This window comes from Onychomys torridus, chromosome 2 (genome assembly GCF_903995425.1).
Source record: "Onychomys torridus chromosome 2, mOncTor1.1, whole genome shotgun sequence".
NCBI classification, from domain to species: domain Eukaryota; kingdom Metazoa; phylum Chordata; class Mammalia; order Rodentia; family Cricetidae; genus Onychomys; species Onychomys torridus.
The window spans coordinates 155,215,181-155,234,895 of record NC_050444.1 but is presented as its reverse complement, the minus strand read 5'-3'; the positions used below and the strand labels follow the sequence as shown (position 1 = coordinate 155,234,895).

Sequence of the window (19,715 nt, the reverse complement as noted above, 5' to 3'; positions counted from 1 at the left end):
GGAGGGCTCCTCTGCTGCAACATCTTCACTGTCCACTATGTGCCCAACACACCCCCACATAGAACGAGAACCAGGTCTGCCCCGGCTGCTTCCATGGCTCCACTGCCTGGAGGACGGAGGCCCAGAAGAAATCCCTGGGCCTTCCTGTTCTCTGCATGGCCACCAAGAGTGGGAGCCCGGTGGTCCGGTTGTTAAGGAGAATGGCTAGAACCATAAAGGTTACTCTTCACTGTGGGCCTTAGCTTTCCATTCCATCCCACCCAGGGACTCTGCAGTTTGGGGTGAGCAAGGCTAGAAGTTGGGGGCTGAGGAGGGGTGTGGACCACCCTTTACTGTGTGAAGCGCTGTTCAAAGCAGGCTCTTCACACATCGATCTCCCAAAGGTCCTTCTGGAGTCAGACTGGGTGGCCCCTTCTCCCCATCATCAGCAGCACCATTCTCCAAGGTCCGGTTCCCCAAAATCAATAGCGGTTTGAAAATAGGAAAGGGAAACTTCTAGAAACAAACAGTTGTAAATATGTGCTCTGGTTTGAGTAGTGTGCAGCCTGACTGACAGATGTGTCTGTGCCATGTACGCCATTCGTCACTTGGTTTTTATAGCAACTGTGGTGTTGCTGTGTGTGTGTGTGTGTGTGTGTGTGTGTGTGTGTGTGTGTGTGCGCGCGCATGCGCGCGCACGCATTGACATTAATGGGGTTTGCTGGGCATGGTGTCATACACCTCTAACACCAGCACTCAAAAGGCAGAGGCAGGCGGATCTCTGAGAGTCCCTGGCCAGCCTGGTCTACATAGTTCCAGGATGGCCAGAGATACACAGAGAAACCCTGTCTCAAAAAAAAAAAAAAAAAAAAAAAAAAAAAAAATCAATGGGGTTGGAGAAATTGTTCATTAGTTATAGCTCTTCCAGAGGATCTGGGTTTGATTCCCAGCACCCACCCACATGATAGCTCACAACCATGTGTAACTCCAGTTCCAGAGGATACAACACTCTCTCTGGCTTCCATGGACACCAGGCACACACAGACATACATGGAGGCAAAGCACCCATACACAGGGTTGGGGATTTAGCTCAGTGGTAGAGCACTTGCCTAGCAAGCACAAGGCCTTGGGTTCGATCCTCAGCTCCAAAAAAAAAAAAAAAAAGGTGTGAGCCACTGTAAGAAAAAAAACCCACTCATATACATAAAAATATAATAATAAATGAAAATAGGCATGGACATGCATGCTTGTACTGTCAGCCCTGGGGCAAAGGCAGCTAGAGATTGGCATGAGTTTGTATGCACCCTGGGCTGCACACTGAGTCCCAGCCAGTCTAGAAATGAGACACCGCCTCACATGAAACAAAACCACCTCACTAACTGGGCTCTGGGGTCCTCCTTTACACTCCCACTGTTGAGAAGGAACTAGAAAAGCCGGGCAGTGGTGGCACACATCTTCAATCCCAGCGCTTGAGGGGCAGAGGCAGAGGCAGAGAAAGTTCCAGGACAGCCAGGGCTACATGGAGAAATCCTGGCTCAAAAATGGGGGAAAGGAACTAAAAGGCTGGGCATGGTGGTCCACACCTTTAATTCCAGCACTAGGGGGCAGAGGCACTGTGATTTTGAGCCCACTTTGGTCTACAAAGCTAGTTTCAGGTCAGCAAAGGTTACATAGACCTTGTCTCAAAAAACTCAAAAATTAAGTGAAATTTGAGAGAGAGAAGAAAAAGAGAGAGAGAGAGAAGGAAGGGAGGGAGGGAGGGAGGGGGAGAGAGAGAGAGAGAGAGAGAGAGAGAGAGAGAGAGAGAGAGAGAGAGAGAGAGAAAGAAAGAAAGAAAGAAAGAAAGAAAAAGAGAGAAAGAAAATGGAGCTATGATCTGAGGGAACCAGATTGGAAGACTGAGGCCAGGAAAGAGGAGGAAGTCACTCAGGCTGTGGCAGATGTAGAAATGGGACAGTTGCTAGTCAGCCCAGGTAGCCTGTGCCTAGGGCCAAGTCACTACATGCCCAGAGCTTTAGCTGGTGCCAGACCGGGACTAGAGATGGGACAGGAAGTCTAGAGGACAAGGAGGAGCGCCCTCCCCTAGTTAAGCTCTTTCTTCCTGCTCCACTCTCCTTCCAGTCCCAAGTGACCTTTCCTCCAGATCCCAGGGGCCAGGCCAGCCTGGCCAGCAGCAGCTGGGATTGGCCCGAGCCAGAGGAGGTGTGTCCAGACTCCCACAGCCCCAGTCTGCTAACAGCAGGTGGAGTTCCAAGACAGACCAGGGGCCTCCAGTCCCTGACAAGATCTGTCCTCTAGACATGGCACTGGGCCCCCATGGCCCCCAGCCCTGTGGCCACACACAGGTGCAGACAGCCTAGACACCGCCACCTATGGCCTGTGCTGTGGCCCTGATCCAGACACAGATGGCTCCTGCCGCGGATGCAGGGGATGTGGTGTCTCCGGCGGTGGACCTGGTGCTGGGTGCCTCAGCCTGCTGCCTGGCCTGTGTATTCACCAATCCTCTGGAAGTGGTGAAGACTCGTCTACAGCTGCAGGGTGAACTGCAGGCCCCAGGCACCTACCCACGGCCCTACCGGGGCTTTGTGTCTTCTGTCACAGCCATCGCCCGGGCAGATGGGCTGTGGGGCCTGCAAAAGGGGCTGGCCGCTGGCCTTCTCTACCAGGGCCTCATGAATGGTGTCCGTTTCTACTGCTATAGCCTGGCATGCCAGGCTGGCCTCACCCAGCAACCAGGTGGTACTGTGGTCGCAGGTGCTATGGCTGGGGCATTGGGAGCCTTTGTGGGAAGTCCTGCTTACCTGGTGAGTGTCTTCTTCCTTTACCACTCCAACTTGACCAATGTGACCAGTAGACTCTGTGGCCCTGGGTTGGGTGAGGCAGGTTGGGAGGGGACTGTTCCCTGGGAATATCTGGTTCAGATCTGGAATCTGCCCTTGCTCTGACCCTTGCTCTTTTGGCATCCATGCCCACTGGTCTTAGCCAGGAGAGGGAGTAGGTTATGAAGCAGGTAGATTATAGTTGTCATTTGCTGTGGATAGCCTGGTATATGGTGGGGATAAAAGCCACAGCTGATTAGGAGCTGCTGTGTCCTGCTCTGGCCACTGAAGTACTCTGTCCTTGTGAGTGGCAGTGCAGAGGCCCAAAGATCTACTTAAGAAACTTGAAGCCAGGGGTTGGGGATTTAGCTCAGTGGTAGAGCGCTTGCCTAGCAAGCACAAGGCCCTGGGTTCAGTCCTCAGCTCCGGGGGTGGTGGTGGGGGGGACTTGAAGCCGTTGGTGGTACATGCCTTTAATCCCAGCACTAGGGAGGCAGAGGCAGGTGGATCTCTGTGAGTTCAAGGCCAGCCTACTCTACAAAGTGAGTTCCAGGACAGCCAGGGCTACACAGAGAAAACTTCCTTGTCTTGAAAAACCAAAACCAAACCAAACAACCAAACAACAACAACAACAACATAAAACAACAACAAACTTGACCTACCAAGATATAAAGGCAGGCTCAAGATGTGGCTCACTTGGTACTGTGTTTGCCCGAATCCTGGGTTTGTTCCCAAGCACATTAGCTAGGTGTGGCACCACCTGACTACCATAATCCTAGCATTTGGGAGGGGGAGGCAGGAAAATCAGACTTAAGCCCCCAAGCTTCAGATGTGGAGTCAGGGATACTGTGCAGGAGAGGGGCTCAAACATGCCCAGCTCATTTCCCAGTCTCAAGCCTAAAGCCCCCCATCTGCTCTGTACTCCCAGGTCAAGACCCAGCTGCAGGCCCAGACAGTGGCTGTTATGGCTGTGGGGCACCAGCACCAGCATCAGGTAAAATATCTTCCCCAGAACCCCGGGGACTCCCGGCTGTGCAGGGACTGGGGCTGTCTAGTGATCTATACCCTCTCTTCCCTGCAGAGTGTCCTGGGTGCCTTGGAGACCATCTGGCGCCAGCAGGGCCTACTGGGACTGTGGCGGGGTGTGGGTGGGGCTGTGCTCCGAGTCACAGTGGGTTCAGCTGCCCAGCTGGCCACCTTTGCTTCCGCTAAGGCTTGGGTACAGGAGCGACAGGTAAGGGGTTGGGAACTCCTGCATACACAGGGAGTGGGAGGGCCCTGCCTCTTTCACACAGGGGTGGGGACAGATGGGGTCCAAAACAAAGCCTGGTCTTGCTGAATGCCGTGAGACACACTTAGGTTCCTAACACTTGGGATGCTGAGGCAGGGGGATCAAGAAGCTTAAGGTGGTCCTCAGCTACCTAGGGTTCCAAGTCAGGCTAGGCTACCTACATGAGACCCTGTCAAAAGAGAAGAAGAAAGGGATTCAGAGGAAGGGGGAGAGGAGGGAAGGAAGGAGGGTCAGAAGGAAAAGAGGAGGAGGAGGCATGGGAGGAAGAGAGGAAGGAGAGGGGAGCTGCAGCGAAGGGTGTTTTTCATCTGGAGAGAGAGAGAGAGAGAGAGAGAGAGAGAGAGAGAGAGAGAGAGAGAGGAAGAAGAAAACAGTCGTTGGCTCTGTCACTATAGCTGTGACCTGGCCCTTCTGTCCAACACGCATTGGGCATCAGTGAACCCTGAAACCACAGAGGAACACAGTGTTGGTATTGGGGCTGGGAATGGCTGGAGAGGTCTGATTTGCTCGCCTATGCCTACACCTACTCCAGCCCTTCCAGCCCTCGTGGGCTTGGGGCAGGGAGAGCACACCAGGGGTGAGTAGAGGGCAGTGGGCAGGGTCAACAGCCTGAGCCATCCCCACAGTGGCTTTTGGAGGACAGCTGGCTGGTAACCCTGGCTGGAGGCATGATCAGCAGTATAGCTGTGGCTGCGGTCATGACTCCCTTCGACGTGGTCAGCACCCGGCTATACAACCAACCGGTGGACAGAGCCGGCAGGGTGAGCAGGGGACAGGGGAATGTAGGGTGTGGGGAGATGGGAGACACACACACACACACACACACACACACACACACCAGGGGACATGTGCCATATTCACAGCCCATTAACACGCATGCCCTAAACCCTTTAACTGGATTTTATTCTGTTGCCTGGTAAGGAAATCAGCTCAGAGAGATCAAGTGACCTGGTTGAGGCTGCCCAGATGATTAATAGGAGGAGCAGGTTTGGAATCATGGCCTTCCTGTGGTAACCCCAACAGGAAGTGTCAGGATAAAGATGTCTGAGTGCCACTATCCAAGCTGCACCCCTGCAGAAGGCTGTCTGCCTGAAGGAAGAGGCTCCTTGTTAATATCACCTCTATATTGTCTATATAGGGTTGTCTATAACCCTCCCGGGCCAGGAGGGACTAGGTGCTCCTTCTAACCGTACACTAGACACACCTTGTGTCATCTGGGACCTCTCACCTCTCGAGGTGATCCTCACCCCATGTTTATCCTCAGGGCCAGCTGTACAGGGGCCTCACTGACTGCCTGGTGAAGATCTGTCAACAGGAGGGGCCCCTGGCACTCTACAAGGGACTAGGCCTTGCCTATCTGCGCTTGGGCCCCCACACCATCCTCAGCATGTTCTTCTGGGATGAGCTGCGGAAGCTGGCCGCAAGGGCCCAACACCAGGGCACCTAGCCTTGTCCCTCACCCCACCGCCAAGCCTGGCATTTGGTGGAAGTGATGGCCTGCTTCAGTAGGACTGGCTGTCCCAGGCCAGCTTGAGTCAGGCCCTGCCACAGGTCAGGGGAGTGACCCGGGGACCAGTCCCAGGACTAGTTCATCCCAAGTCACTGGCCCCTCACCCCCTCCTCTCCCCTGGGTTACCGTGCCCTAGCACATTGCCACAGTAGCGCCTGCATACAAGGGTCCCGTGAACAAATCCACTCAGTGGTACTGGCTTCTCAGTCCTCCGCCCACTGTGTGACCACACAAGCATTGCTCAGAACAGGGAAACTGAGGGAGACACTCTGGCTGGGGTCACATGGCTTTCCGGGTGACAGAGCCAGGACTCCAGTTTGACTCCGCCTACCCCATCCTATGCTCTCAGCAGGGGAACTGTCAGGACCGTTGTGCAGCCGATCCTCAGAGGCCACTGCACGTGAGACTTATGGTTGGGCCACGAGGGAAGCCTTGGTGTCCCCAGACTCTAGCTAGCTAAGGCTAGTTATGGATCAAGGTTCTAAAACCTTGAGAACTTGAACAACAAAAACCTATTTTCTTACTTTCGGAAGCCCAGAAGCCCAAGAAGATATTGGCAGTGTTAGTCTCTCCCTCTCTCTCCTTTTATTTCTGTTATTTGTGGGACTGTGGTGCAACCAGGGTCTGGGCACGTTAATCACGTGATCTGCGATCTACACCCTCAGTCCAGGGCTGACTTCTCCAGAGGCTTCTTTCCTTGAGCAGCTTCTTCCCAGGGCTTGCCATCTTCTCTGTGTGTTGGAGCCACATCAGCTTTTATCAGGCTGGGGACAGGTCAGTCAGCAGAATGCCTGCCTGGAACTTAGGAGGCCCCGGGTTCCATCCCCAGCACCAAATAAACTGGGCACAGTGGCACATGCCTGTAATCTCAGCACTTGGGAGGTGGAGCCAGGAGGGTCAGGAGTTCATTTTCAGCTACATCGTGAGTTTGAGGCCAGCCTGGACTCCATGAGAGGCAGGGGCGGGGGAGACAGAGAGAGGAGAGAGGAGAGAGGAGCAGGGCAGAGACGGGGAAGAGAGAGATGGACAGAGAAAGGGAGAGGTAGAGCGAGGGGAGGGGACAGGGAGAAGAGACAAGGGAATTCAGTTATATTGGGTAGGGTCGGCACAGGGACCGCACGTTAAATTACAGGTGGCAACCACAGACACCTCCTGAGGGACTCAGGTGGGTCTGGGAGTCACTGAGTTCAGGCTTTATTGAGGGCTTCCCATTTGTGAACATCCAGAGGGGGCTCAGGAGATGGGAGCCCAGGTAAGAGGGTGCCTGCCCACGCAAGTCACAGGGCAGTGCCACAGCAGGGCCAGCGACAGACTCTGGGCCCTTGCTCCAGACTGCAGCCATACTCCAGGAGACTGTTGAGAATAGGTGTGTTTATAAGGCACCCAGTAACCAACTCCTTGGCCAGGCAGCTCCAACCACCTTCCCCAAAACACACCTCAAGGGCAAAAAACTGCTCTGGATGAACTCCAATAAAGTTTTCTATTTTGTGTATCTTTCATGACTCCCCTCTACTTCCCTGACCCTGACCCCCAAACCCTCAGCTCTCAAGCCTTTTCTAGGAAGGACCCAGAAAGCAGCGGCCAACTGCCCAAGTGGGGCCTGCCACCTAGTGGACTCAAGAGGAACAGTATGAACCGGAGGCAGGTTGCATTCAGCCTGAATCTTTTTTTTTTTTTTTTTTTTTTTTTGAGGGCGGGGGGGGGGCGGACAGGGTTTCTCTGTGTAGCTTTGGGGCCTGTCCTGGATCTCGCTCTGTAGACCAGGCTGGCCTTGAACTCACAGAGATCCGCCTGGCTCTGTCTTCCGAGTGCTGGGATTAAAGGCGTGTGCCACCACTGCCCGCCCCAGCCTAAATCTTAAGGGGATTCTAAACCCCCTTTCTCTGCTGCGTATAGAAGCTAGACTACTAGATAGATCTCAGACGGGGCAACAGCCTGAAGAGACCTAGTGCTGTGGGGAAGACCCTGTGCTTTGGGAACCTGAGTGGAAAGGGCCGACTCACTCTTCAGGTTGAGTGCGGGCCACACCTGAGTCTGGGAAGGCCAGGTGAGCAGACAGAGGGGCTTTCGGAAGGCACGGTGAGATTGAAGTCTTAGAGGGGGCGGACAGCACTAGAATTAACTGCTTTGCGCTTGAGGTCTAAATGAGAAGCCACCAGCAGCAGCGGACTAACAGAGCCGCTCCCCCACCCCACCCGCTTCCTGCAGCCTGGACGTCTAAGGCCTCTGGCTCTCCTGCCCCGCCCCCAGGCCTTTGACCCCTTCCTAGTCCCTCCCCTGTCCTCTAGAGACACCTTTGACCAGTGATGTCATTGGGTCTGTCCCAGCGCAGACCCGGCCCGAGGCTGGGGCTGGATTCCTGGAGGCTGCCATGTTCTCCCTCCCTTCCCTCTCCTCCTGGCTCCCCAGCCTCCCTTCCTTTGACTGGGGTTCCAGTCTCTTGGACAGCCTCCTGCAAGGTGAGCGCCTCTGGGATGCGCATTGGGCCCCGCCCCTCCCTCGGGTGGGCGGAGTGCAGGGTGGGCCCCACCACCCACGTGTGTGGGAGCGGGAGGGGGGGAGCCTCCGCACCTGGCTGCCCCCTGCGCTAGCCGGGTCACCTCCCCTAAGATCCTAACGCTCCCCTCACCCTCTCCTTTGTCCGGCTCAGGCCTGATCGCGGCCCTTGGAGTCTCGGTTCTCAACAGTCTCCTGAAAGTTTACTTCTTCGTGGCCTGTGTCAAGTGAGTGCCCACATCGGTGCCACCCAGCCCTGCCCGGGCAGTTAACTGGTCACTGCGCGGCATCTGGTCTCTCTTGGAGAAAGCCGAGAGTGGGGCTGGGACCCTGGCATCCTCCCAGGATCGGACACTGCGATCCCGCCTCCCAGCCCGCACCCATTCTGCCCCCACAGTGACCCCCAGCGGCAGACCCATAAGCAGCGGCTGCGAGCACAATGGGCCTCACTGGAGACAGTGCACCTGGCTGGTCTGACCCTGTTCCTGATGGTGGTAGGGGCCCGAGTAGCCGCCCTGGTGGTACTGGAGTTCTCCCTCCGGGCTGTATCCACAGTGTTGTCCCTGGGCAAGGTGAGACTGCAGGGTGGGGCCAGTCTGGGCCACTTTCATCCTCTGGATTGGGAAGTAGGGCTTCGTGGGGTCCGCGTTTCCTTCAGATGGAGACCAGAGATTGTAGTTTGTTACCTGGAATTTTGATTGCCAAAGTCACATCTCCACGGCAGTACAGACAGATCTCTAATCCCCTCCGTGTAAATGTCAGCTCTGTGAGCTGGGATTGTGGTTCAGTTGGTAGAGTGCTTGCCTAGCATTCACTAAGCCCTGGGTTCGATCCCTGCACTGTGTAAACCCAGGCATGGTGGCTCATTCCTGTGATCCCAGCACTTGAGAGGCAGAGGCAGGAAGATGAGAAGTTCAGGGTCATCCTTGACTAACTGTTGGGTTTTAGGCCAGTCTGGAACACATGAGATCTTGTCTCAAAAAAAAAAAAAAAAAAAAAGTCCTGTATTGCCCTTGCGAGGTACCTTGAGGGGTTTGACCCACTTTGTCCTGACAGCTGTAATGATTAAGGGTCTTCTTAGATCTCCACAAGTGGAGAAACCGAGGCTCAAGGAAGCACATGGTTTGTCTGTGACCAAGTGTCATGAGGGAGTGAGGTGTGAAATCAGGAAGGCCCTGAACCATCACCCTCCAAGCCATGGACGGGCAAGAGAAACCAGCCCTCAGATGCCAACCCCCACAGTGCAGCCTACCCTGGACTCCCTCCCCTCTGCAGGGCTCGGGAGAGAAGGAGCAGCTCCAGCTCTTCCTGGTGTGTCAGTTCTCACTGGGCTGTGGGCTGACCTGTGGCCTGAGCTTCCTACAGGAAGGAGCTCCACATCGCACCCTGAACCTGCTGCTGAGCCTGGGGCTGGCCGCGCTGTTTGGCTTGGGTGCCCGGCGCTTCCGCCGACATGTCTGCAGCCTCTACGAGTTGCACAGCGGTCAGCGTTATTGTGGGGTCTGCCTGGGCCTGCTGGCTGGCCAGCATGGCCTGCCCAGGCTCCTGGGCCGCACTCTGGCAGTGGCCTTTGCTGTGAGTGACCTGGCAGCAGTGGCCCTCATCAACCAGGACTTCCTGAAAACATCAGAGGCCATGCGCTTCTGGACGCCACTCACCATCTGCTACACGCTGCTGGTCATCTACATGCAGGGTGAGAGCCCCAGGGCTGGGGTCCCTTCTGTTGGCCACACTCCCCTTGTCCCAGCCACCCAGTCTGGGGACAGGATTTGTATTCCATTGTGGGCTGCTCAAAGCAACAATGTGACAGAGGAGCCCTAAAGAGCTGGTACCTGGACTGGTCTAGTGGCAAGGTGAAAGGGATTGTGGGCAGGAGAAATACCTGCCGAAGCACAGAGTGAGTGAGGGCATGGCCATGCAGAAACACTGAGTGGTTCAGGGTTGTTACTCCAAGGGCAACAGGGATTAAGGCAAGGCTGGCCAACTTCAGAAAGGCCTGGTCCAGAGCCCCAGCCAGCCAGGCTGGGCAGGGTCCTAAGCAGGAGGGTGTGGAAGATAATAGTGAGTCATCAGATCTGGCCTCTGGAAAGAGCCTCCCAGCTGCAGACTGGGAATTGGTTGGCCATGGCAGAGCAAGGAAAGGTGGTCCAGGCAGCAGGAACCGTGAGTGTGAAAACCCTGAGGTGGAAATAAGCTGGGGCAGACTCAGTGTGCACAATGGGAAGCCAGAATGTCTGGCTCTGTAAGAAAGAGGAGCATGGGTCAGAGACGGGGTGAGGTGGGGAAGTGAGCTTGGGCCCAGTCAAGCCTGACCTTGTCAGACAAGGCTTGGATTGAATTCTACTCTAAAAGCCACAGGAAGTCCTGGGAGCATTCTGAGCGGAGGAATGATGTCATCTTATTGACACGTTTTGGTCACTTAAACTGGTCAGTAGAGCTTGCTCAAGAACAGAAATCAAGAAATCTAGCTTCAGCAAGAGGGGAAGGTGTCTGGGACCAGGGTGGGGCAAGAGAGAGCAGGGCATGTGCTAGGAAGAAGGGGACTGGGCTGCGCATGAATCAGGCCCACAGACATGAAGGGAAGAATCTTAGGTTCTTGCCACCGACCGGCAAGGGCTCTGTCCTCAACCAGGGGGAGACTTAAGGGTGGGCAATAAGTCTTGTGGGTGCCCGCAGAGGGAGGCCGGGATGCAGAAAGGCAGTGGGGGAAGGTGATACTGTCCCTGGGGAAGGCAGTTGAGAAGTGGCCCAGGCTGGCCCCAGCTGACCTCCAGAGGGCGTTGGCTGAGGCAGTGACAGACACATCCCGCAGAGGAGCAGCGGCAGCAACGCTTCAGCCTGCAGGGCCAGGTCCAGACGGTGCTGGTGCGCATGGGTGGCCTCTTCATTTTGTTGATGACTGTGGGCCGGTGGCTGGACCTCCTTGGTGTCCTTGTCTCGCTTTTGGGTGAGCTCTGGTGCCTTGCAGGTGTTCGCACCCTAATCGACCTCTGCCAGATACAGGTAGGCACCTCCATGTACCCCCAGCTTCCCACCCTGTTCCCAGGGTTCCCAGCACCTCCAGAGGCCCAAGTTTGACAAGGGTTGTGTTGACTGGGGAAGAGTATTAGACCCACGTTTCTCTTAGGTCAGTAGGAGTGGGGAGGTGGGTGCCAGGGACTGTTCCAGCTGGCACCCCGGGGCCCCAGAGGGGTAATAAGGTCCTCATGATAATGGACCTGAGACTAATTGGGGGATGTGTCCCTTCTGACCCTCCCCCAGGGCTTTCCATCCCAGAGGCCTACAGTAACAGCAGCAGTAACACCAGGAAGGGTATCAACAGTGTCAGATCCATGCGAGCCCCGGCCTTCCACACCTGCCCTGTCCACAAGCGAGGCCCTCTCCTGACCTGCCCTATGGAGGACTCAAAGTCAGTCTCAGGCCTACACAGGCCTTGACCACAAGATGTGGCCTGGAGACTGGGTGGTAGAGCTGGTTCCCACCTAGACCAGCTCTGGGCAGGCCATTGAGGCCCTGGAGAAAGGGGACAGCTAGAGCCAGGGACCTGGGAAGGTGGGGACGTGAAGGCCCCTGAGTAAATCCCTCTGTCTTGAAGATGGGCCATGGATACAGCTTCATCAGACCCGCCTTTCCTGGCCAGGCTGGAGGACAGACAAGGACTATGACCTCAGAATGGCCCCCTGCCCCTTGCCACCCCTCCCCCCTTGCTTTCCACAAACAATAAAGTTGACTTTTCTCAATCTGTGTTGAGGATTATAGAAACAAAGAAAGAAAAAGAGGCTTCCTGAGGCCCACAGCTCTTTTGGCAGGGTTTGGGGATATAGACCTCAAGCCTGTCCCTGTCCTGAGCCTCCTGGGGGGTTAAAGGACACAGGTTGAAGTTCTCAGGTCTTGATCCCAGGACAAAGAATTGCATCAAGAACACACGGTTGTCAAGATGGTTGGGAGCTGGAGGTTGCTCAGGGTTAAGAGCACATAATGCACTTACTGAGTATCTGAGTGTAATCCCTAGATCCCATTTCAGGCAGCTCACAACTGCCTGGAGAAGGTTCCACGGGATATGATCCTCTGGCCTCCTTGGGCACCTGTATTCATGTTCACAGACACATATACATACACAGAATTAAAAATAAAAAAGTAGAGACAGTTTATAAGAAAGAGGAAACATAGCCATGTGGTAGTGATGCACACCTTTAACCCCAGCACTCAGAGGGCAGAGGCAGGAGGATCTCTGTGAGTTCAAGGCCAGCCTGGTCTACAGAGTGAGCTCCAGGACAGCCAGCGCTACACACGTTGTGGGATAATCTTTTTGTACACTGTGAAGAAGTGTCTCTGCCAAGGTGCCTTCTGATTGGTTTAATAAAGAGCTGAATGGCCAATAGCTAGGCAGGAGAGGGATAGGCAGGGTTTCCAGGGAAGGAGTGGAGGGGGGGCGGAGAAGGCAGGAAACACAGAGATGAGGTGCCATACTTACTGAGGTGGCCAATGAGGTGAAGAAGGGTGGTAAAGTCCTGGTGCCCACCTGCAGCTAAGATGTACAGCACATCCAGGCTGGGACAAGTCTTGGGTCCCCAGCTCCCCCATCCTGACCTGTCCAAGGTAATAAGGGTCCTTCCCATCTCAGCCCTGTTCAGGGCCAAGATCAGGGCCAGAAAAGGCTGGGTATTCACTCTTCTGCCTACTGTCTGCGTGACTGTGGGCAAACTGCTGTCCCCCTCCGAGCCGATCAAAAGAATTACTACCTAGGGTGTAGGGGACCATAATCCCAGCATTCAGAAGGCAGAGGCAGGTGGATCTCTGAGTTTGAGGCCAGCCTGGTCTACAGAGCAAGTTCCAGGACAGCCAGGGATACAGAGAAACTGTGTCAAAAAAAATTATAAAACCATTAAAAATTAACATGCTGGGGCTGGGGATTTAGCTCAGTGGTAGAGTGCTTGCCTAGCAAGTGCAAGGTCCTGGGTTTGGTCCTCAGCTCCGACAAAAAAAAAAAAAAAATTAACATGCTATGTTGGGTGCTTACCAAGTATTCAAGTACTGAACACTCAGTAACCCATTTACTGACCTATTTTGACCTACCCTCTGTCTTCCTTTTCTGATACTCTGCTTTGTTTTTGACACAGGGTCTCGATATGGCTAGCCTGAAACTCACTGTAGACCAGGCTGGGTTTAAATTCACAGAGATCTGCCTGCCTCTATCCCCTAAGTATTAGAATTAAAGGTATGTGCCACTACATCCAGCTGTCTGTTTCTGAAATGGTCTGGATATGTAGCCCAGGCTGGCCTTGAACTCATGGCCATGAATTCCTCTTGCCTCAACCTCCCAATTGCTAGGATTATAGGTAGGTACCACTATACTCTGATCCTGGAGGTTAAGTCCTTTGCTTGATGTACAGATTTTGAAGAATTGCATTTGTATGTGTGGAGGCGGGGAGAGAGTGTTTGTGCTTGGACATTCTAGAGTCCTCAGAAGCCAGAAGAGGAAGTCAGATAGAAGAGGGATTCGGATCTCCTGGAGCAGGAGTTACAGGCATTTGTGAGCTGATTCACATGGATGCTGGGAACCAAACTGCAGTCCTCTGCTAGAGCAGCAAGTACTCTGGACCAATGAGCCATCCTTCCAGCTCAGGCAGAATCTGAGATTGGCAGCTTGCATGCCATCCCATCCCACCCCAGAACTCATAGTTTGCATGCTCCTTGCTCCCCTTTTCTGGTTGAAGGTTAGGTCCAGGAGACTAACAGGGCTGCACATGAGAAGCAGGAAGATCCACCCCAGGTGGCTCTGGAGTGTGGGTCTGGCCACCATGTGTCTCAGGCAGCCAAAGGTGCCCATCAGGTGTGTTCTAGGCCAGGAACCTAGCAGTTTGGATCTGTGGGGATTTCACTAGAGGAGGCCTACAGGGCAGAAGTGCCCAGTCTGCTAAGAGGTGTTGTGGAATATTAGTTGAAGGTGTGTTACGTTTGTTTATGCTGTGGAACGTTTGTTTAGTGATGCAAAGATGTGTCACATTTTTAAAAGATTTCTTTATTTATTATGTAAACACACGCCAGAAGAGGACACCAGATCTCATTACAGATGGTTGTGAGCCACGATGTGGTTGACAAGAATTGAACTCAGGACCTCTGGAAGAGCAACCAAGGCTCTTAACCTCTGAGCCATCTCTCCAGTCCATGTGTTGCATTCTTTTATGTTGCATTTGTTTAACTCTATGAAGCTGTGTTACTGTGCCTGTCTAAAACACCTGATTGGTCTAATAAAGAGCTGAACAGCCAATAGGTAGGCAGGAGAAAGGATAGGCAGGGCTGGCAGGCAGAGAGAATAAATAGGATAAATCTAGGAAGAGAAGATGGAGGCTGAGAAAAGAAGGAGCCAGCCACCCAGCCGCACAGGCAAACAAGGGGTAGAAAGGAAAGAAAAGATAAACAGAAATAGAGAAAGGGAAAGCCCAGAGGCAAAAAGTAGATAGGATAATTTAAATTAAGAAAAGCTGGCTAGAAAGAAGCCGGGCTAAAGCCGGGCATTCTTAAGAAAGACTAAGCCTCCGCATACTTATTTGGGAGCTGGGTGGCGGACCCCCAAAGAGTAAGAGCCAAAGAATAAAAAACAAAACAAACAAACAAAAAACCCAACTACAAAGAGGCCTCTCAGGCAAGAGAGCCGGCCTGTGTGGGAGTGACAGGGAGGAGGTGAGGCCTGGAGAAGGAGCTTTGAGGACCCCAGACTCTGTTGAGGTCCTTCCTCTCTCGATACCATCATGGGCCGAGTGCGGTGAGGATGTAACTTGGTTGGAGGAGGGCTTGCATGAAGCCCTGATTCAGTCCCCAGCACTGCATGAGCCGAGCTTGATGGTGTAACATCTGCAGTCCCGGTCCTTGTGAAGTAGAGTTCAAGATTATCCTCTGTTACACATACCAACGTCATGGCCAACCTGGGCCAACGTACATGAGCCCCTGTCTCAAACACCAAAACAAAAGACCGCCATGGTCACCTAAGAACTGTTGGTCTCAGGGGTTGGGGATTTAGCTTAGTGGTAGAGCGCTTGCTTAGCAAGCACAAGGACCTGCTGTTGGTCTCTCGTTCTCTCCCCCCAACCATGGCAGGTCTGCGACCAGGGCATGTGGAAACCAAGGCTAGCCTGGTGGTGTCAGGTACAGCTCAGGGGGTGGAAGTTCTGCTCAGCACCATACCAATGCCCCTGCTGTGAGAGTTGGCTTCCATCCCTCAACTTGCCCTGTCTGGAGGAAACGACTCATCTGGTGGGCAAGAGGCCGGCATCCGCCAGACCCAGACTGGCTCTGGGTTCCAACAGATCCCACTGTTTGTGCTGGAAGGCATTCCAGTCTCAGCCCGCAGCCTGGCTGGGAACCCACTGGCGACATCTGGAAGAGAACGGGACTCAGCTGTCCTTTCCTTTTTATGGGCACAGGGACCATTATCCAAACAAAAATTGGGACATGTAGACTGGGAGAGATTTCTTGTCTTATCAAATTATTTTTCTGGAAATTTTTGTATTTGGCAAGAGTATTACAAATGTAGTTACCCAGGCTTGGGGGTGTGGCTCAGTGAGGTATTGTTTGCCTCTAATGTATGAACTCCCCCCTCAAAAAAATAAAATAAAAAGGGCTGGGGATGTGACTAAGTTGATAGCCTATTACACAGCAGGCCCTGGGTTCAATTCCCAGCACTGTATAAACTATGCATAGGTTTGCATGTCTATCACTCAGCATTTGGGAGATGGAGACAGGATCAGAAGTTGAAGGTCATTCTCTAGGTACATAGTGAGTTCAGTAAGTCCAAGGCCAGACTGGGATGCATGAGACTCTGTCTCAAAAAAGAAAAAGAAAGGAGGGAGGGAGGGGGAGAGAGAACTAACCATCCTATTTTGTGGCTCAGTGGTAAAGAGTGCAGTACTGGGTCCTACCCGGAGCCCCACAATTGCAATAATAAATAAGCACACAAACAAATACATAAAAAGGAGTGCAAGCCCAGGGTCCACAGTGTCTGCCTGGAGCCCAGGTAACTCCTGCGGTAGCTAGGACTGAAGTAAGCCGCCTCCCTTCCTGGCTTTTCTTTCTTTTTGTTTTGTGCTAGCTAGTTTTATGTCAACTTGACACAGTGTAACTCATCTGAGAGGAGGGAACCTCAATTGAGAATATCCTTCCAAAAAACCGGGCTGTACACAAGCCAGTAGAGCAGTTCTTTAATTAGTGATTGATGTGGGAGGGCCCAGCCCATTGTGAATGGAGCCATCCCTGGACTGGTGGTCCTGGATTCTATAAGAAAGTAGGCTGACTGGGGGGCGCTCACCAACCTAAGACAGAACGCCTGTGTGGCCTGAACAGGTGTCTCCATGACGGGTAAGGTGACCTGCTGACGTCCCATGAAACCTAAGTCAGAAGCTCATTTTTCAGTAAAAGGGGGGACCTGTAGGGTCCTGGCCCCCATTTTGGGTAACTGTTGCTGACCTTGACCTTGATATGCTCCCTATGCTAATTCTCTGTGAGATTCCACCTTCCTGAATGCTTAAGGGAAGCTCCTGGTCTGTGTATCCAGCATATTGGGCTTTAACTGCTTAGATGCAAAATTGTAAAACATCAGAAGCGGGGTTGGGGATTTAGCTCAGTGGTAGAGAGCTTGCCTAGCAAGTGCAAGGCCCGGGGTTCGATCATCAGCTCCATAAATAGATAGATAGATAGATAGATAGATAGATAGATAATCAGAAGCTAACTTCTGCCCTCCGGGGTTCTCCCATTGTGGCATTCAACATTCAAAAAAAAAAAAAAAAAAGAAAGAAAGAAAGCAAGCAGGCTGAGCAAGCCATGGGAAGCAAGCTAGTAAGCAACTTTCCTCCAAGGCCTTAAGCTCCAGATTCCTGCTCTTTTTGAGTTCCATCCTGGCTTCCTTTAGTGATGGACTGTGGATGTGGAAGTGTAAACCCTTTCCTCCCCAACTTGCTTTTGGTCATGGTGTTTCATCAGGTTTCTCTGTTTAGCCCTGGCTGTCCTGGAACTCTGTGGAGTATATCTGTATATCTATCAGCTGTGGCTGTATAACAAAACCCACTTAACAGGGCACGCCTTTAGTCTCAGCACTCGGGAGCCAGAGGCAGGTGGATCTCTTGAGTCTGACACCAGCCTAGTCTACAGAGCAAGTTGCAGGACAACCTGGGCTACACAGAGAAACTCTGTCTCGAAAAAGACAAAAGCAAAGGCAACAACAAATAGATAGATAGTGCCTTGTTGTGGAACATTATTTTAAGATGTATTACATTGTTTATGCTGAGGAACATTTGTGCTGCATTCTTTCTTTCTTTTTCTTTTTTCTTCCTTTTTTTTTTTTTTTTTTTTTTTTTTTGGTCTTTTGAGACAAGGTTTCTCTGTGTAGCTTTATGCCTTCCCTGGAACTGGCTTTGGAGACCAGGCTGGCCTCAAACTCACAGAGATCCACCTGCCTCTGCCTCCTGAGTACTGGGATTAAAGGTATGAGCCACCACCACCCAGTTGCTGCATTCTTTTATGTTGCATTTTTAAAAATTCTGTGAAGCTATGTTACTTTGCCTGCCTAAAACACCTAACTGGTCTAATAAAGAACTGAACGGCCAATAGCAAGGAAGGAGAAAGGATAGGCAAGGCTGGCAGGCAGGGGGAATAAACAGAGGAGAAATCTGGGGAGAAAAAGATCTAGGAAGGAGAAAAGAGGCAGGACATCAGGGGCCAGCCACTCAGCTACACAGCCAGACAGGGAACAAGAAGGAAAGAAAAGATAAACAGAAATAGAGAAAAGGAAAAGCTTGGAAGCTAAAGGTAGACAGGACAATTCATGATAAGAAAATCTAGCTAGATAAAAACCAGAATAAGGCCGGGCATTCATAAGAAAGAATAAGCCTCAGTGTACTTATTTGGGAGTTGGATGGAGGGCCCCCCAAAGAGCAAAGATTAAAAAAACAAAACAACAACAACAAAAAAAAAACCAAACAAAAAACAAAAGACAAAAACAAAAACAAAAACCCAGTGCCTAAGGAATGACTCTCCAGGTTAACCTCCACATATGTCACATATATGCTTACACACATGTGCATAAACCCACACATGCACACACATCTTTGGGGAGAAGAACATGAACTTCTTACAAAAGGGGAATGTTTGTTTAGAGAAAGCGCATTTCATCATTGGAGACATAGTGTTAGGATCCATTCGTCTGACATCTTGCTGGGCAGTGGGCCAGGAATGCTTCCTGGCAGTGTTTCCTGCCTATAACCTGGCTGCCCTTCTCTGTCTGCAGTCCTCCTTAACCCCCATGCAACTCCTATCCCCCCCTCCCCTGGGTTCTCACCCTAGCCAGTGTAGCCTGACATGGACTTACTTACCTTCACACACTGATCTTACCTAGGGCTCAGAGAGCTGGGGAGGCCAGCGGGGCCATGTAGGGTACAGGCTACAGAATTGAGAGCAATTGGGTTGGTGTGCCAGGTCAGAAGGTATAATTCTCAGTAAGAGAGGGGCTGCCTTTAGTGAAGAGACCTGGTCTTAAAAAACAGCCGAGGACTTGGGGTAGATTCAGGGACCCTTTCAAGAAAGAGAGGCCAGGATAGCCTCCCTGCTGTTGGAGACCCGGAGAGACCTTCCCAGACTGCTTAAGGCTCAAGGACCCTCTGGCCCTTTCCCCACTTCTCACCCCCAGGTCTAGCCTTCTCCATGGTTCAGTGGCTGTGGGGGAAATGGCAGGTTTGGGCAGGCTTGGCCAGAGTCAGTTCTGGCCCCCAGGTTAGTATGCAGTCTTTGTTTTTACCTTCAGGACAGAAGATGGTCCTCCCTGCCTGGTGAGGCAGATGGACACCAGCTTATGGGCTGACAGTAAGACTTCATGCATGGGTCACAGCTGAATGCCTCCTACTTCCCAGGCATTTTTATCTACAAATTTCCCCTCACTTACAAAAAGCCCATAGGCATAGGTTGCAAGAGAGGAGAGTGAGGTCTCGAGAAGCAATTTACCCAATGTCACAGGCTGCCAGGGTCACTCACAGGCTGCAAACGGTTGGGTTGATTCTACCTCCCTCCTTCTTCCCCTCTCTTCCATCTCTCACCTTCTTCCCTGTCCCTACTCCTCCTTTTCCTCTCTCTTTAAAATATTTTCTCCTTATTTTGTTTTACCTACATGTGTGTATGTGCACCATGTATGTGAAATGCCCACAGAGGCCTGAAGGTGGCACCAGATCCCCTGAAACTAGAGTTAAAGACAGTTGTGAGTGCTGGGAATTGAACCTGGGTTCTTAGCTACTGCTCTTCACCACTGAGCCATCTTTTCAGCCCCTTGTTTGTTCTTTTTGGGTGTTTGTTTTGAGACAAAGTATTATGTAGTCCAGGTTGGCCTCAAACTTACTATGTAGCCAAGGCTAGCCTTAAGTGCTTAATCCTCCTGCCTCTACCCCCAAAGTGCTGGGATTATAGGTATGTGCCACCACACTTGCTTTTGTTTAATACAGGATCTTACTTTATGATTCAGGCTGACTGGAAACTGTAACTATGTAGACCAGGCTGGCCCTGAGCTCGTGTTAATCTTCCTGTCTGAACCTCCCAAATCCTGGGGTTACAGACATGTGCTATCATACTTGGCAAAGAAATA

At 52.3% G+C, this 19,715-nt stretch overlaps 2 protein-coding genes across 3 annotated transcripts; both read left to right on the top strand.

Moving 5' to 3' along the window:
• The first annotated feature begins 1,865 nt into the window (after positions 1-1,865).
• On the top strand, positions 1,866-6,463 carry Slc25a34 (solute carrier family 25 member 34). Of its 2 annotated transcripts, XM_036177376.1 has the most exons (5): positions 1,866-2,783; positions 3,727-3,792; positions 3,880-4,032; positions 4,716-4,850; positions 5,354-6,463. In XM_036177376.1, the coding sequence occupies exons 1-5, from the start codon at positions 2,352-2,354 to the stop codon at positions 5,534-5,536; spliced, it is 969 nt and encodes a 322-aa protein (XP_036033269.1). In that variant the 5' UTR covers positions 1,866-2,351; the 3' UTR covers positions 5,537-6,463. The 2 variants fall into 2 exon arrangements, with proteins under 2 accessions (XP_036033269.1, XP_036033270.1); XM_036177377.1 differs by lacking the exon at positions 4,716-4,850.
• Positions 6,464-7,402: 939 nt separating this feature from the next.
• Positions 7,403-11,818, top strand: Tmem82 (transmembrane protein 82). Its single transcript, XM_036177375.1, has 7 exons — positions 7,403-7,646; positions 7,888-8,058; positions 8,250-8,322; positions 8,493-8,667; positions 9,371-9,788; positions 10,908-11,098; positions 11,357-11,818. Exons 2-7 carry the CDS (start codon positions 7,971-7,973, stop codon positions 11,480-11,482), a joined length of 1,071 nt encoding a protein of 356 aa, XP_036033268.1. The 5' UTR covers positions 7,403-7,646; positions 7,888-7,970; the 3' UTR covers positions 11,483-11,818.
• Positions 11,819-19,715: the final 7,897 nt, after the last annotated feature.